General features: G+C 54.0%; 1 protein-coding gene across 1 annotated transcript in view; it reads left to right on the top strand.

Annotated features, from left to right (window-relative positions):
* Positions 1-466: 466 nt before the first annotated feature.
* Positions 467-17,318, top strand: part of DRAXIN (dorsal inhibitory axon guidance protein) — a 27,880-nt gene continuing 11,028 nt past the window's right edge. The window contains exons 1-2 of the mRNA XM_043924441.1: positions 467-566; positions 14,872-15,332. Coding sequence (XP_043780376.1) covers positions 14,912-15,332 — 421 coding nt within the window. The 5' untranslated portion in view covers positions 467-566; positions 14,872-14,911. The remainder of the gene's footprint in view (positions 567-14,871; positions 15,333-17,318) is intronic.

Below are 17,318 nucleotides of genomic sequence, written 5' to 3'. Positions count from 1 at the left end.
TGCCGCGGCCCTTTGTCGCCCGCTCCCAGCCGGGCCGCTCCAGAGGCGCCACCGCTGCCTGCACCCCGCCCGTCCCACGCGCCCCGGGCCGCGCCGAGGCGGCTCTTACGCACCGGGAGGAGTGGGCCCGCCTCTCCCGGTGCCCGCAAGGCCGCCCGGCTGCGCCCGCCTTTGTCTACCTTCTTTGTCTGCCCCGCGCCTTCGCGGCGGCGGCGGCGGCGGCTAGGCCTCTGGGGAGCCGGACGGGAACGCCGAGCGCAGCTGGCGAGGGCGCGCTGGCCGGGAGCGCGCTGGGCCCGGCTCGGCCAAGGGCTGCCCCTCGGCTGGGGGCAGCGGAGCCCTCTCCCCCGCCACCCCTCCCTCTCCCCTCCTCGTGTTCCCGCCCTCTTCCCTCCCGCCCGCCCCCCTCCCCCTTCCCTCCAGCCCCTCTCAGCCTCGGCACAGCCTCCTGCCGCCCGCGCACCTCTCCGCGAGGTCCTGGCTTCGCAGCTCTGCCCTCTGCTGCGCTCGGCTCCCGCAGGCGCTCGGCCCGGAGCCCCTCGGCCCCCGCCCCGCCGGTCAGACAGGTAAGGCATGGCCTTGGCCCGCCCCCGGCCCCGCCCTCCCGCCTCACCTAGTTGCGCGCCTGGACAAAGGTGGGCTACCTGGAGCGCTCAGGAGCCAGGCGCGCTGGGGACCGAGGCTGGAAGTGAGGATGCTGCTTTCTTCCCTGTCCTCCCGGCCCTCGGACACGTCGGTCGGTGGGTCCGCCGCCTCCCCTCCTCGACGCGTCTCCCCCCATCTCCTGGCTCTGCTCCTGGGCTCCTCGTCTGCCCACCTTCCTCCGGGCACCGACTTTTCCACGTTCTGACACTGCCTCGCGTGCGCCCTCGCCTCGCTCCCCCGGACTCATCTCTCGCCCACTCTCCTCCTCCGCACTAGCCTTCTCCCTGTGGGATCCGGTCTCTCTTTGTCTCTCTGTCTCTGAGTCTCCGGGTGGTCTCTTGGGCTGAGGCTCCCAGACTGACGTCGTTTGAAGAAGCTCGAAAAACTCCCCGAGCCCCGGGCAGAGCTAGCAGGAGTGTCCTCGGCTTTTAGCGAGGCTACCTACGGGGCTGGAGTGTGTGCAGGGAGGCGGGAGGTGCGCCCCACTCCCCCGCCAGCACTGCGGGGGTCCCGCGCCCTCCCATCCGACCCGGGCCAGTTCCGCGCCCTAGTGATCCCGACGGCGCCGAGCTAGCTCTTCTGGCCCCGGTTCAGGCCCTCTCCCTGCCCACTGCCTGCTTTTCTCCAACCGCGCACCGGGGTCTCAGGAGCCTGAGGGAACCAGGTTTGAGAGGTGAGGCCTCTTGGGTTTCCCGCCAAGTCCTCCCTTGCTCCACTGGATGCTCCCTCGGCCCTCGCCTCGGTCTGCTCTCTCTTGCTCAGAGCACTCTTCCACGCTACCCACCTCCCAGCCTGGTGGCATGCAAGAAATGCCCTAGCGTTGGTTCAGGACCCCTCCGGAGTCAGGCAGACGGAGGCTGAGGGACAGATCCTGGACAAAGGAAAGTACTTCTCTGAGCCTCAGTGTCCCCTTGATAACTCGGGGATAACAGCACCCACCTACAGAGATGTGTGTGGAAACGGTGAAAAACCGTATTGAATGTCAGCGCAGCATGCACTTGGCGGCCATGGGTAATTCTACAGTCTTTGGGTGGTTGGGGATGAGGCTCCACAGAAAGGGGGAAATGGATCCAAAATTCAAGGCTTAGAGACCCTGAAAAGAAACCTGACTATGGCCCCTCCCCTATCACAATCACCTCCCCCTACACACTCTTCCAGGCACTCTTCTCTCTTTCTCTCCCTCCTCTTCTCTCCTTGTCCTAAAATCGGAGCTTAAAAATCAGAATGAAAAGGGCCTCTGCTTTCAAAGTGAGATCAATGTGGCTGTTGATGTTGCCAACAGCTGGTCATTGATTGGGAGACATACGTGTGTCTCATTGCCAATTCCGAACCTCCATCTTGCACCCATTTCTTTTTGTTTGTTTGTTTTTAAAAAATATGTATTTATTTGGCTGCACCAGGTTGTAGTTGCAGCATGTGGGATTGAGTTCCCTGACGAGGGATGGAACCTAAACCCCCTGCATTGGGAGTACAGAGTCTTAGCCACTGGACCACCAGGGAAGTCCCTCTATTTCTTTTTCAATGTCGCTCACTCACAAGCCACTTCCTTTCCTCTGGGGGGATTGTCTTTTGGACCCTGAACCTGCTGAGGAATCACTAAAACCCTCTGACCATCTGTGTCATCACAGCAGGTGGCACACAACTCCAGGAGTCAGGCAGTGATGTGGACTTGGTGGCATAAGGCGGTCAACTTTATAACATCTCCTGACTGGCAGCTTCTAGATTCTCCTAGCTGAGTTTTTCAGCTCCAGCCAGGACTGGCAGCCAGAGCCTTTCTCTTTAGAGAGGCAAGAATGGGACTGAGAACACACACACCCACACATATACCATCCAGACTCCTGTTCACCATCCTTCCTGCCACTTTCACTGCCTTCCTCACCATTCAGTCCACCCCTCTCCCCATCCCTAAACCCCTCAATGGCTCCCTGTTTCCCCTAAATTAACAACTTTGCCTGCCTCCCACCACACCCCCATCAGCATCAGAGTTTTCAGCCATGATAGAAGGCTGATCATCTCCATGCCCTGATGGACTCCGAACTCTTCCCTCTATCTGAAATGTCTCCCCTTGCAGGCCAAGGTCAGATGGCCCATCCTGTGGGAAGCCCTCCTGCTCCCCCTTTGCCTCCCTGTCTCTCCTGGGCTGCACTTCCCTGGGCGGGGCGGGTCTTGTTCCACTTATGGTCCCAGTGCCTGAGACACAGCAGGTGCTCTGTCCATATTTGTTCTGATGAATGGAATCCTTGGCTAAGGGGATAGGGGTGAAAATTGCAAACCACAGGTTATCCCTGGGTTCCACTGGGTCCTGCTGGCCAGGCCAGGGGAAGAGTGGGCTCTAGAGCAAAGGACCAGAGCTGGGGTGGTTGGAGAGGGAGCAATTCTCCTGGAAAGTCCCTGTGGCACCAGGGCCTCTGCCTGTCTCCAGAAGTTGAGGATGATTTCTGTGCCTGATGGTAACAGAGGAAATAGACTAGACAGGGAAGCAGCTGCCTGAATTCAGCAGACTAGCTTAGCAGCTGTGTGGCCTGCACCTTCACTTGTTTCAGCCAGAAACGTGACAGAACAGAGATTTTGCATCCTGGCCTCCCTGATTCCACATTCTGGGGTGAGCAAAAGCTGGGCATGTTCCTGGGGTGGGGAGGAGTCATTGGGCATCACTCTACTTGCTCCTTCAGGTGAGGTTCCCTTCTCTTGCTGCTCCATGCCCTCTGCTTGTCCAACCCCAGCCCTTCCTCTCAAGGGGGCCAGTGGAGCACATATCTACCCAGGAAAGACCCTGTCCCCATGCCAGGTCCCAGCTTTGGCAGCCACCCCCCCCACTACAATACCATGGCCTGGCATTGACTCTCTGAGACCCCCCCCCTGAGTGGGTATGGGGGGCACAAGTACTAGAATCCAGAGCAGCTGGGATGACATAATTGCAGAACCTCAAGTTTTTAGGAGCCCCCTCTGTGCCAGCCTCTGGGTTAAGGCCCCCATTTTGTCATATCTAAAAGTCACAGCATCGGCACTGGTATTAGTGTCTGAGTAAGCATGAGACATCATGGTCAAAATGTGGCCTTTGAAGTCAGGTGGCCATAAGTTCAAATCCCCACTCTCCCATTCACTCTGCTGTGTAACCTTGAGCAAATCCTTCAAATATTTGTCCCGATGTTGATCCACTGTTACTGTCATTATTACCTGAAAAATATTGTCCACTTCAAGGGGCTAAATTAGATAATACACATAAAACCCTAAGTCTTAAGAACAGTCGATGCCCTGTAAATGATACCCAAACAAACATTGACTTTTCAGATGTGGGACTGAAGCCCAGAAAGGTTAGTTGGCTTGCCCAGGGTCACACAGCTATTAAATGCTGGAGCCAGGATGCACACCCAGACTTGTCTGACTCCAGGTGTCTTTCTACCCCACACTGGCCTCGTCCAGAACTGACAGCAGGCATTTTATCACTTGATGATTAAGTGATGGGTCCAACAAAATTGTCTAGGAACCAAGATAATAACATTTGGGGGATGAGGGCACCAAGAGGATGGCTTAGGAGAGGAGGAGGAGGGGTGGCCAGTACCTGTAATATAGTAGGAGATAGGACTCCACCCACCTTCCCCCCAAAATAATACCCTTACATAGATTTTTTTGAGGTGTGAGGCCTTGGGAGGGTGGGAATTTCCAAGGCTGCGGATGAAAAAAAAAGCAGATGGAGCTGGCCCTGTGGGGAAGCCAAACCTCATTTGCCAAGACAATGGTCCCCTCCAGGCGGGCCTGGGCCTGTGCTGACCCGCCCCACCGAAGCCATCAATCATCCCACCGAGGACTGGGGACGGGGCTACCTGTGTCCACCCCCTGCACATGAAGGCGCAGATGCTCGAACACTTCCAGGAACCCACCCCCAAGCCCCACGCCCGCTCTTTCCCCTCCTCACGATAACAGCAGCTACTGTTTCCTGCACCCTTACTGGGTACCACTTACTGTATACCTTTACCTCCCTTCATTCTCGAAACCTCCAGCATTTTACAGGAGAGGAAACTGAGGCTCAGAGGGGTTAAATGACCTGACCAGGGTCACACAACTCTTTTTGCTCTGTTCGGGGGGCTCTCCCATGGCTCAGATAATGGGTTTGGATTGACATGTGTGTGTTTGAATCAGTAATAATTATATTTGTGCCTTCCTCTGTCACTGGGCCTGCAGCCTCCCTGCCGGATCAGAGTGGGGACCTCTAGATGGCAAGGACTGTGTTTTTACCCACAGATTAGAAGCTCCCTCCAGCAGTTTTCCCCATGTCCTGGGAACATCCGAAGCCAGAGTTGTGGGTCCCCTCACAGGCTGGGAAATCCCTAAGGGAAGCAGTCAGATCTCCTACATTAGACTGGAGGCTTCCTGGGGCGGAGGCTGCTTTTCTTACTCAAACCAGGGCTCCCTGAGGACAGCAGCTGTGTCTCATCAGTCTTAAGAGTCCGCCAAGGTGAGACCTAGACTTCCCTGTTAACCATGAGAACTCCCCAGGGCAGGGCTTCTGTCCCAGTCAGAGTTTACTGGCAGTTTCCAGAAGCAGGGACAGGTGTTCAGACTGGAGCATCTTCCCTTGTGTGGCACCCAGGCCCTGCACCCAGAGGGGATCAGGAAGTGCTGACTGCCTGATGTCACTCTCCATGGTGCTGCATGGTCAAGAAGCAGAATTCTCTGTGAAGCTGGGTTGCCTGTGCAGGGTGGGTGGGGTCTGGCTGTTCTGAGCCTGGGGAGGGGCTGAGAGGTGTCACTTTAGGGGTGCAGACCCTCAGAGAGGCAGGGTAGATGGGTAGGGACTAGCTCAGGACTGTCAGGGTCAACCTGCCAACAAGCACCCTCCACCCAGGGCAGCTGTTTCAAATCTCACCCCCCACACCCCCCACTAAGCTCACCTTTGCTACCTTCCCACCCACCTACACTGCCTGAGTTCCTTCCATACCTAGAAATGTCCCCTCTCCCAACCACACAGAAGTTCTAATTTCCTGAATAGTCAAATCTCATGACAGGTTAATAATCCCATTTCACAGACAGGGAAATAATGACTCATGATGAGGTGTGGTGGTGGGAGGGGTTGTGGGAGGGGCTAGAGAGGCAAAATCTGGTCCCAAATTGCCTTAGGACAAGCCCAGCTGGTAAAATTAAGATCCAGCTCCCCCTCCCCCACCCTCATTGAGGACAGAACTATTTTGTTATTATTTATTTACTTGTTTATTTTTGGCTGTGCTGGTTCTTTGTTGCTGCACAAGCTTTTTTCTAGTTGCGGCGAGTGGGAGCTCCTCTCCAGCTGTGTTGTGTGGGCTTTTCATTGCTGTGACTTCTCTTCCTACAGAGCATGAACTCTAGGGCAAGTGGGCTTCAGTAGTTGTGGCTCCCGGCATTAGAGCACAGGCTCAATAGCTGTGACACACAGGCTTAGTTCCCCAAGGCATGTGGGATCTTCCTGGACCAGGGATAGAACCCATGTCTCCTGCATTGGCAGGCAGATTCTTTACCACTGAGCTACCAAGGAAGCCTGATAAAACTATTTTGATTGAACAATTACAACTTCTCACTTTCCAGCTCTGGGGGAATCAGCTCCCCTTAAAGAAGATAGGAATCTGCTCCTAGGGAACCAGGACCTCTAAGACCCCCACCCCCAACTGGAATTCCAGATTTGTGGAGCTGACTGCCAGGTGACCCCACTGTTTTAAGAGCCGAAGGGGGGACCTGGGGATGGCCATCTCCACTGTTCAGTTCCAGCCATTCCAGGAAGTGTATGACTGAGTCATGAGGAGGTGTCAGAGGGGAGAGTCAGGCAGATCAGTTCCAAGTTAGAGTATTCCTTCTAACAAAGTCTGTCCTGAGCACTTTTGAGTTGGGGTTCTGGGCATGCAAACGCTGCCCCTGGGGCTCCCAGGTGTGAGAGTGAGGTGAAAGTTCTTTGTCTGTAAAGGAGCTGATCTCTGTCTGCTCTATGTGTTGTGTAAATGTCCCCTGGAGAGTTTTAAGCTGGAAAACTAGTGATCCGATTTGTCCTTCTGATCACAAAGCTGAAAATGTTTTGGTGATAAGCCGGGGCCAGGGCCAAGGCAGACAGCAGCACCGGAAGTTGTCTGGGTTACCAGAAACATGGCAGGGAACGCAGCCGGAGTTTTGTCTTAAGGCGGCACCCACTTGGAGCCCAGTCTGACCTGAGGCTGCTACTCTGAAGGACAGAATTCAGCCCCTTAGTGTCAGGGTTCCCAGAGGGGAATGGTGAGATGCTCAGAAGGCCACAAAACCCCAGACCCACTTCTCCCATGAGCTGGGAGGGCTCAACACCTGAGCCTAAGAATACTGACTCCCAAACTGCCCCAGAGTAGGGCTGGGTTCTCTAAAGGGAACAAGATCCCCATGGAGATGTTTCTTAGCCTCTCAAGGTTAGAGGTCTCTTCTAGTCCAGGTTTAGCAGAAGCCAGCTACCTTCCAGTTTCTTTTTTTCTTTTCTTTATTTTACTTTATTTAATCTTGGCTGCACTGGGTCTTTGTTGTTGTGTATAAGCTGTCTCTAGTTGCGGCGAGCCGGGGCTACTCTCCAGTAGCAGTGCTCAGGCTTCTCATTGCAGTGGCTTCTCTTGTTGCAGAGCGTGGGCTCTAGGGTGGGCGGGCTTTAGTAGTTGCACCTCGTGGGCTCTCTAGTTGTGGCACACAGGCTTAGTTGCCCTGCGGTGTGTTGGAACTTAGTTCCCCGACCAGGGTCAAACCTGTGTCCCCTGCCTTGGTGGGTGGATTCCTAACTCGACCACCAGGGAAGTCCCAACCTTCCAGTCTCTGATGAGTTAAAGAGGGTTAGAATGTTTCTGTGTGGAGCATCATTTTTTTTTTTCTTTTTTATGGAGCATCATTTTAAGACCCGAGCTGTGGCCAGGGATGTGGCAGGAATTAGAACCCTTCTCTCTCCAGTTCCCTGACCCCCCAGCACTGTGCACCCCTTTCTGAGGAGCCCTTGAAAGATAGGTGTGCCCCAGTCATCCCAGAGACCCCAGGGCTGGTCTCAGGATGCCACCCTGGCAGCTCGGTGAGTTAGGATCTCACCTGTGCTGGAGGTCAGGCATGATTGGAGAGGTGGCCAGAGCAAGGTAGAGCTCCTCCGAAATCGAGTGAGAGGGAGGGCTGGCCCAGGAGTGGACTTCTTATCATCACACATTATTGTGTTTTGTTTTGCTCTCTCTCTCTCTTTTTTTTTTTTTTTGGCAAGGAGCTTGTGGGAGCTTAGTCCCTGACCAGGGATTGGATCCATGCTTCTTCCGAAATGAAAGTGCAGAGTCCTAACCACTAGACCGTCAGGGAAGTCCCACATATTGTCTTTGAACACTCACAGATATGTCCTGTGAATTCATGCTACTTTGATACCTGTCCATGGTCCCTGGGGGCTCACTCCAGAACCAGGAGGATATAAGATGTCATCCCTCCCCACAGGGGGGTGTCAGTTGGATGGACAAACAAATAGAGGATCTTGTCACCATGGATCATAAATTCCCAGGCTCCCTTGGCGGAGGGCCCTGGAGACCATTTAATCTAACTCAATGATCCAGTAGTCTGCTTCCACTATGCTTCCCATCTGTTTTATTTATTTATTTATTTATTGAGCAGTGCCAATCATTTCCCATGAAATCTTATCCATAATCCCAGATGTTCAGTTTCTGAGTCAGGCCCAACTCTCTGTGACCCCATGGACTGCAGCACGCCAGGCTGCCCTGTCCTTCACCATCTCCCAGAGTTTGCTCAAACTCATGTTCACTGAGTCGGTGGGGCCATCCAATCATCTCTTCCCCTGTTGCTCCCTTCTCCTGCCCTCAATCTTTCCCAACATCAGGGTCTTTTCTTGTGAGTTGGCTCTTCACATCAGGTGGCCAAAATATTGGAGCTTCAGCATCAGTCCTTCCAATGAATATTCAGGGTTGATTACCTTTAGGATTGACTGGTTTGATCTCCTTGCAGTCCAAAGGACTCTCAAGAGTCTTTTCTAGCACCACAGTTCAAAAGGATCAATTCTTCTGTGCTCAGCCTTCTTTATGGTCGTCCATACATGACTTTTGGAAAACCATAGCTTTGACTATATGGACTTTTGTCGGCAAAGTGCTGTCACTGCTTTTTAATATGCTGTCTAGTTTTGTCATAGCTTTTCCTTGTCTTTTAATTTCATGGCTACAGTCACCATCCAAAGTGATTTTGGAGCACTAGAAAATAAAGTCTGTCACTGTTTCCATTTTTTTCCCCATCTATTTGCCATGAAGTGATGGGACCAGATGCCATGATCTTAGTTTTGTGAATGTTGAGTTTTAAGTCAGCTTTTTCACTCTCCTCTTTTACCTTCAACAAGAGGCTCTTTAATTTCAGTACTAAGACCAAAAAAGGCATGATTTTAAGAGCAGCGTGGCACCCCACCACCACCACTGATTTCTTCCCCAAATCAAAATTTTTTTCCATCTCATGAAGATCCAACTTCAAGCCCTACTTTCACCAGACTCTTCAGCCTCCTTGGAGGGGCTATGCAACCTCTGTTATGCCCAATGTACCATATTGCCTACTTTAAAGTAAATCAGTGACAAAAAAGAAGCTATCCTCAATGGTATAAAAGAAGACAGTGGATGTCAGTCACATTTGTCAATATGAAGCGGAGCCTCTAACTGGCTTTGGTCGTTGGTGCCCAGAAAATCCTGGAGAGTGTAAATAAGTCATTGCAAATGTCAACAGTTATTTTAAACCGCTCACATTTCATCCCTGGAACACTCTTCACTGACCCAGGAGAAGACCAAGTTATGGTGGGGCTGTGCCCGAGTTAAAATTGGGTAGAGAATGCATTAGAGTGGCTGTTGCTTCCCAGGTGATGCTAGGTGGTAAAGAACCTGCCTGCCAATGCAGGGGACATAAGAGACGTGGGTTGGATCCCTGGGTTGGGATGATCCCCTGGAAGAGGCATGGCAACCCACTCCAGTATTCTTGCCTGGAAAATCCCATGGTCAGAGGAGCCTGACAGGCTACAGACCATGGGGTCACAAAGAGATGGACACGATTGAAGTTTACCTACAGTATGGGCTTCCCTGATAGCCCAGTTGGTAAAGAATCCACCTGCAATGCAGGAGATCCTGATTTGATTCCTGGGTCGGGAAGATGCCCTGGAGAAGGAGTAGGCTACCCACTCCAGTATTCTTGGGCTTCCCTTATGGCTCTGCTGGTAAAGAACCTGCCTGCAATGTGGGAGACCTGGGTTGGGAAGATCCCCTAGAGAAGGTAAAGGGTACCCACTCCAATATTCTGGGCTAGAGAATTCCATGGACTGTATAGCCTATGGAGTCATAAAGAGTCATAAACGACTGAGCGACTTGCAGCTTGCAAAATAGTTTTAAAGCATTTTTTTAAAATTAAGGCTAGAATCAAATGCTTAGAGAATCCCTGAAACATTTCTACCAAATATGGTGGCTCAAATGTGTCACTTTCACACGTGAGAGAGAGATTCAGGGTGAAAGAGTGGGGGTTGATAGCCAAGTTCTCCCAATGGGTGGTTGTCTGGCTCACAGTCTGGACTGTCATAATGCCTCAGCTCCATCAGAGCCTCACTGATATCCCTGGCCTGGGACTCCCATCGGACCCTCTTCAGCCAGCCCAGCTCCCACCTCCCACCTTCCACCTGCCCCCCTCTCCCCTCCAACCCATCAAGCATCGGGTGAGCTGATCAGTAAAGGAGGAATTCAGGCCCCGCAGTTGTCTGCCAGGCGGGCAGGCAGGAGCCTCCGCCTAGTCTCCTGGCCCCTAAATGCAAGGCTGTTGTGGGGAGAGGGGGTGGAGGCTCAGGAGTCAAAGCAGGCTCCAGACTCCATTAACTGCCCTCATTTGCATGTGACACTGCCTCCCTGCGGGCTTCTGGATGGAGACCTCGCTGGCAGTTTAACTCCACACAGTATGGGGACAGGAGGAGGGCTTGAAACAAACCCCTTCCTCCTCTGTCAGGTTCCTCTTCTCAGCTGCCAGAGCCTGGCCCGGCTCCTGGGCTCTGACTGCACTCACAGCAATGGCAGATTACATGGGAGAGGCAAGCGACTCCCGCTGAAGCTCAGTGGATGGGTGAGGGGGTGCAAGGACTGACTGTCCGTGTGCGCTGGGTGCAGAGAAAACCCAGACCCTGAGGTGGGGCTTTGTCACCCACCAGCGGTGGTCACCTTGTGCTTATGGCTCACTCTCCCAGAACCCGGGTTTTCTCCTTTTAAAAGTATGGAGAACAGCCTGCCGTATGCGGGCAGTTGAGAGGATGCAATAAAAAATGGATGAAATAAGCTTGTAAGAACCTGGCTTCCCAGTCGCTCAGGGAATAGCAGCTCCTATGGTGACAATTGCTCTAGCTTAGTTAAGTTTTTAAGGAGCCACTATTAGATCTCTGTTGTGAGAGAGCTGTCTCTGGGTGTGGATGGTCCTCCTGTCCCTCAAGTGCTGCTGAGTGTCCCCAGTCCTAGGGAAACCAGACCCAGGCCCAGAAGAGTAGTCTTTGTGTGCAAACCACAGGCAGAACCATCCAGGGCTGATGGGGACCCTGGGGAGGTGGGGCACCCGCTGCCTCTTCTCTCCTGGCTGCTTGGTGCCTTAGGAGGCAGCCTCCAACTGGCTTCCTGAGCGGCAGAAATGGATCGGAGCCCTCATCGCTGTGGATCCTTGGCACGACTTCTGTAGCAGCCCGCGTTTCCTAAGCGGCTCTTTGCCAGATTGGCATCTTGGCTGCTGCACTGTGCCAAGATTCAAGTACAAATCCTGTGGGCTTGGAAAGAGGACTCCATGCTGTCTTCAGGGCAAAGAGGCTCTGGGATCCCCAGCCCTCAGTCTAGCATGCTCTCTCTCTCTCATTCTCTGTCACACACACACACACACTCAGACACACACACACATACACCCTCCCTGGGAATTTATGTATGATCTTGGGCTCAGGTATCGTTTGATTCCGTTCTGATCCATAGTTGTTGTTTAGTCTCTTAGCGTGTCCAACTCTTTGTGTCTCCGTAACTCGCCAGGCTCCTCTGTCCATAGGATTTCCCAGGCAGGAATATTGGAGTGGGTTGCCATTTCCTTCTCCAGGGGATCTTCCTGACCTAAGGATCAAACCTGCATCTCCTGCATTGGCAGGTGGGTTCTTTACCACTGAACCACCAGGGAAGCCCAAAGTGCCTATTATTTGCAGAGCCTTGTAAATGTGATAGGAACAGAGGGGAAAAGGGGACAGAACTTCCTGTCTAGTTGGGGGTCTTAAAAAAAAAAAAGCTGATTGGCCGAGCAGAAAATGATCTGGGCAGAGCTGTGTGGGATCCCTGAGGAGGGAACCATATCTCAGTGGGGAACTAGTGAAGGCTTTCTGTCAGAGGGGACATTTGGGAGGAGTCCCAGAGGACGGGAAGGATTTTCATAGAATAGCATCAGCAAAAATAGAGAGAAAAGAAAGATGCGGGATGGCAGTGTTTGAGGCCCAGGGAATAATCTCTATTGGCTGTGATGGGGAGGAAATAGAAGGCAGGGCTGCAAAATTAGGTTGGGGCCATGTTACACAAGATCTTGAGTGCCAGGGTGAGGAGTCTGTGGTTAAATGGGAAGGGAGTAGGGAGCCAGGGACAGTGGTAAGCAAGATCAGAGTAGCTTGGCAGCAGTATGGGCTGTGGCCAGGGGCAGGATGGTACCAATAAAAGTCTGAGGAAGGGGATGGCCTGCATGCTGAAATTCTCCCTTCCCTGCTTCAGGCTGGCCCCATACATGATGTGTGGGGTGCAAAGCAGGCAGGGAACAAAGATGGCACTGAAGTTGGGGTTCCTGGGTACAGTGAACTGACCCATGGTCACCAGCAAGGGCTTGGTATCAGGACTTCATTGGGGGGCAAATGTGGATGGGGTCATGATGCAGGGGGTTGTCTAAGGTTGGGGTGGGGCTGGGCTTCAGCTCCTGGCTCTGCAGGGGAGATGCTGTCCTCTGGGACTAGTGCGAGGGCTGGTGACCGAGCTCGGAGTCATTGATTGGCCTCATGTGTGTCCACAGGGACAGCAAGCTGCCCCTACACGACACGGGACTGCTCACTCCTCGCCCCCTGCCAAGACTCATCCCGTCTCTTGCCTGCACTGTTTGGGTGACTCACCTTGCTCCTCTCTACCCTCAAGATGGAGGGATTCTACTCCCTGCCCAACGTCCCAAAGGTTCCCTGTCGATGGAGGCACTCTGTGGGTTTCTCCCAGGCTGTCCATGTGATGTCCCCACAAGACAGAAGTGGGGGCTGGGTGGGGGACAGCATCCAAAACAGACTCCACCTCCCTCAGTCACAGGGAGCAGAGGATGCAGTCGGGTAAATGCAGCCTGGCATCTGCCTGGGGCTTGGAAATAGGGTTTGAAGGGTCCCCGGGAGCAGAACAATGCTTGACTGACAAGCCCCTCAAAGGGCCCCTCCTCCTCCCACCTGGCTGCCTCCGGAGTGCAGGCCCGCCTAAGCACCAGCCTCCAGGGCTCTCATTATGGAAAGGCTGGGGGTGAGGCTGGCGGGGCAGAGCCCAGGACGGTGGAGGCCAGGGCCCCACGCCTCCCCGGGGACTAGGACATGCCAGGAGGGAATGAAGGGAAGGAAGGGAGGCCAGTGACCAGGGAAGGAAGGGAGGCCAGTGACCAGGCAAGGTGGGGGAGGAGCTGTTTCTCTCCCTCTGCTTCCCACCCCCATCCCAAGCAGGTCAGCCTACCCTTCCCGCCCGCTTCAAGAGCCCCTCACTTGGGGTTAGCTAAAGGTGAACCTGGGGCGGGATGGCCGTGGCGGAGGCTGCAGGAACTGAGGGGGCTGGAGGGAGAGATGCTGGCTGAGGTCTCCAGGCCACCAACCTTTCTTCAGCCCTGGGCAATTAGAAGGCCACAAATCACAAGGAGACGGTTGTGTGAGCACCTTTGCGAGCCTAATGGAATATGGCAGGGGGCCCGGGGAGGCCGTAAAAATTCAATCAGCCCAGCTAACCTGGTGCCCAACTCGCCTGGGATACAGTGAGGCTGGTGGGGTCGGCGGGGTGGAGGTGGGGGTTGGAGAGGGGAGGGCTGTGGGGAAGGGGAGGGGACATCCCCACTGTCCCCCAGCCACAGTCCTCCTGAGCCTTAGCTCCCAGTTCTTCTGGAACATTTGGGAATTTTGACTCTTCCTCCAGTGCAAAGAGGGGAGCAGTGAGGTCCCATGAGATGCCCCCACTTCCAGTGCAGAAGGACAGGCTGTCCCCAGGGGAGGTCAGAGGTAGTTCACCCCACCCTGCAGGGTCAGAGTCCAGCCTCCAAAGCGCCCCCTGGCCCCTGGCCCCAGGAGGGACAGAGCTGGCCCTGTCAGAACCTGCCTGGAACTTGGAGGAAGAGAGAAGGCAAGGCTGGGCTGTCCAAGAACAGCACGTGGAAGCTCAGGGCACAGGCTTAGCAATGACTAAATGCCACTTACTCCATGTGACTCAGCCTCTCTGGGCCTTAATTTCCACTTCAGAAAATAATAGGCACCACTTCCGAGAGTCGGCGAAAGGACCAAGTGATAGAAACGCACACCAGGCGCGGAACCCGATTCTTTCTTACAGCACGTGCTCAAATGCTTTTATTCCGCTTGTTTGATTTTAGGCTTTGAGTCAAGTCTCTGGGACTAGAGGCCTATTGCTGAGCTTGGAGGGACTCAGCTCATTCCTGGGAACTTAGCCCAAGGCAGAGGTTTGCACAGAAGAAAGGAATCTAGACTGGAACCTGGGTGTTTCTTAAAACGATTGAAACCCAGGGATTCTCAGCTTCGGCACTGTGGTCTTTCTGGGCCGGGACAGTCCTGTGCCTTGTAGGGTGGTTAGCAGCATCCCTGGCCTCCACCCAGTAAAGTTGGTAGTGCTGCCTAGTTTGGGCCACCTAAAATGTTTCCAGATGTTGCCAAATGTCCCCCGGGTTGGGGGAGGATCAAAGTCCCCCTCCATCCCTGTTGAAAAAGACTGGGCTATAACAGTGTGAGTTAGGGAGGGACGTCCCTGGTGGTCCAGTAGATAAGACTGCACGCTTCCATTGCAGGGGGCATGGGTTCGATCCCTGGTTGGGAAACTAAGATCCCGCATGCCTTGCGGCATGGCTAACAGATAAATAAATAAAAATAAATATAACTAAGCAACTTATAAAGAAGAGTGTGAATGAGAGGACTGTGGGTGTGGAGGAGGAGGGCTGCAGAGATGCCCCCTCATGGTCCTACTTTTCTTGCAGGAAGAAGCCCTCGGCTGGGCCCACCACCCACCCTGCCCCCATGCTGCTCCTCGCCCTCCTCCTGCTCCTGGAGCTGAGCCTGGCAGGCTCCCTGGGACCCGGAAGCTCTGCTCAGAACCTCCCGGAGAATCATATCGACCTCTCGGGACCGGCACTGTGGACGCCTCAGGCCAGCCACCACCGTCGGCGGGGCCTGGTCAAGAAGGAGCGGGGCCCAGGCACACCTGGCTGGACCCAGGATGGGGCTGTGGTCACTGCCACCAAGCAGGCCTCCAGGATCCCAGGGGCAGAGGGACTGCTGCGTGGGCCAAGTCCTGCAGGCCTGCTGCAGGACAAAGGTCTGCTCCGGGGGCTGACTCGGCCCTACCCCGAGAAGGAGAGCCGGGCTCCAGGGTCAGAGAGGGTGAAGAAACGAGGCAGGGAGCACAAGAGACGGAAGGAGAGGTTGAGGCTGCACAGAGGTTAGCAGGAGGTCTGCGAGGGGGTGGGGCCCTACAATGGGGGGAGGGGGGCAGTGGGGGAAGGGGATCAGACCCAAATGACCAAGGGGTCGGACTTCAGGGGTGGACATGGAGGCTGGGGGTGGAGTCAATGGCAAGAGCTTCCTGGGAGAACAAATTGGATGCCCCAAAGAGGGCAGGTAGTGGACCCTCAGAGGAAGAGAGGGGTCTCACTAGATTCAGAAGGATCTGGTAAGAAGAGGTGCTGGGAAAGGCTGGGGTTGGGGTGGAGCAGGGGAGGAAGAGAAGGGTATGTGGCCATAGGAGCTTAGTCTTATCCATAGATTATCCTCCTGATTCAGGAAGTTCTACGTTGTGTCTGACCTAAATCCATCCTATTGTAAGTCCTGAACAGAGATGGAACAATTTGGCACATCACTCCAAGCACATCACTTAATCAGTGCTGAAACATAGAGCAGAGGCCAAGAGCTTAGGCTCTGAAGCCAGATCTGCCCCAATTCAGATTCTGGCTCCACGACTTCCTGGCAAGTCACCTTTCTGTGCCTTGGTTTCTGCAAAGTGAGGGCATAGCCCCCTCTATCCTCACGGTAGATTCAGAGAAATCTTGCTATCTGGAGTACCTAGAACAATGCTTGTCATTTGGCAGGGGCAGCAGCAGTGGTTGTTTCTATTCAATAGTTAATTCTCAACTTTCTCTCGATGCTGAGTCCATCCATGTCCTCTGACCTGGACATGGCTGACCCAAGGAGAGCGGTCACGTCCTTATTTCTCCTGCCTCTGCCCTGTTCGTTGATGGAGTTTCCTCCCCATCCTTCTTTGTTGTTTTTTCAGTTGCTCAGTCATGTCCGACTCTTTGTGACCCCATGGACTGCAGCATGCCAGGCTTCCCTGTCCTTCACTATCTTCCAGAGCTTGCTCAAATGCATGTCCATTGAGCTAGTGATGCCATCCAACCATCTCATCCTCTGTCATTCCCTTCTCCTCTTGCCCTCAATTTTTCCCAGTATCAGGGTCTTTTCCAATGAGTCAGCTCTTTGCATCAGATGGCCAAAATATTGGAGCTTCAGCTTCAGCATCAGTATTCCAATGAATATTCAGGGTTGATTTCCTTTAGGATTGACTGGTTTGATCTCCTTGCTGTCCAAGAGATTCTCAAGAGTCCAACCTCCTTACCTTCCTTCACATTCCCTTCATGTTCCCAAATCTGCTGTGAGCTCCAGACTCTCCAGAACAAACATGTTCCAGCAGCTCCAACCAGCTGACCCCTCTCCAATCTCCCCTGGCCAGAGCCCAGGCAGGCAGCCTTGGCTTCAAGTCTCTTCATGTGACAAGACTGCCTCTAGGGGCGGGCCAAGTGCCACAGGCATGGATGGGAGTGGGGTTCTGCAGGAAGTGGGTGATGGAGCCTCAGCCTCCTTTTCTCCTGCAAACAACTGAGGCTTGTTACCCTGCCAGGCCCACTGAAACCCCTCAGGTGGGCCGAACACAGTCAGAAGAGGGGGGCCCAGCTTAGATTCTCAGCCTCCCTCCCCTGGGGATCATGTGTCAGCTTGGTGTGAGGGTGGTAACATCCTTGATGCCAAACTGGAAGGCGTACACCCTACATGGACTCAGCCCAGCCCAGCTCCAGTCCCGGCTCCAGTGGACCAACGGGGCCCTCCCACAAGAGTGAGTGAGGAGGGGACAGTGGCCATCTGGAGCTCAGGCTGGATTCATCTCAGGACGGTGGGGTGGCCCCAGTGGACCCAACCAACCTTAAAGTCAGTTCTTGTCTGAGAAAAAGAGGCAAGGATAAGCGTGGGCCCTCTAGCTTTTCTTGAAGCCTCCTGGTTCCCGTGTGCGTGTGTGTGTTAGTCACTCAGTTGTGTCCTACTTTTTGTGACCCCATGGACTGTAGCCCATCAGGCTTCTCTGTCCATGGAATTTTCCAGGCAAGAATACTGGAATGGGTTGCCATTTTCTTCTCCAGGGAATCCTCCCGACCCA

This window comes from Cervus elaphus, chromosome 14, assembly GCF_910594005.1.
Source record: "Cervus elaphus chromosome 14, mCerEla1.1, whole genome shotgun sequence".
Lineage (NCBI taxonomy): Eukaryota > Metazoa > Chordata > Mammalia > Artiodactyla > Cervidae > Cervus > Cervus elaphus.
Note: the sequence above shows the minus strand (reverse complement) of the source record. Positions and strands in the feature narration are given on the sequence as shown.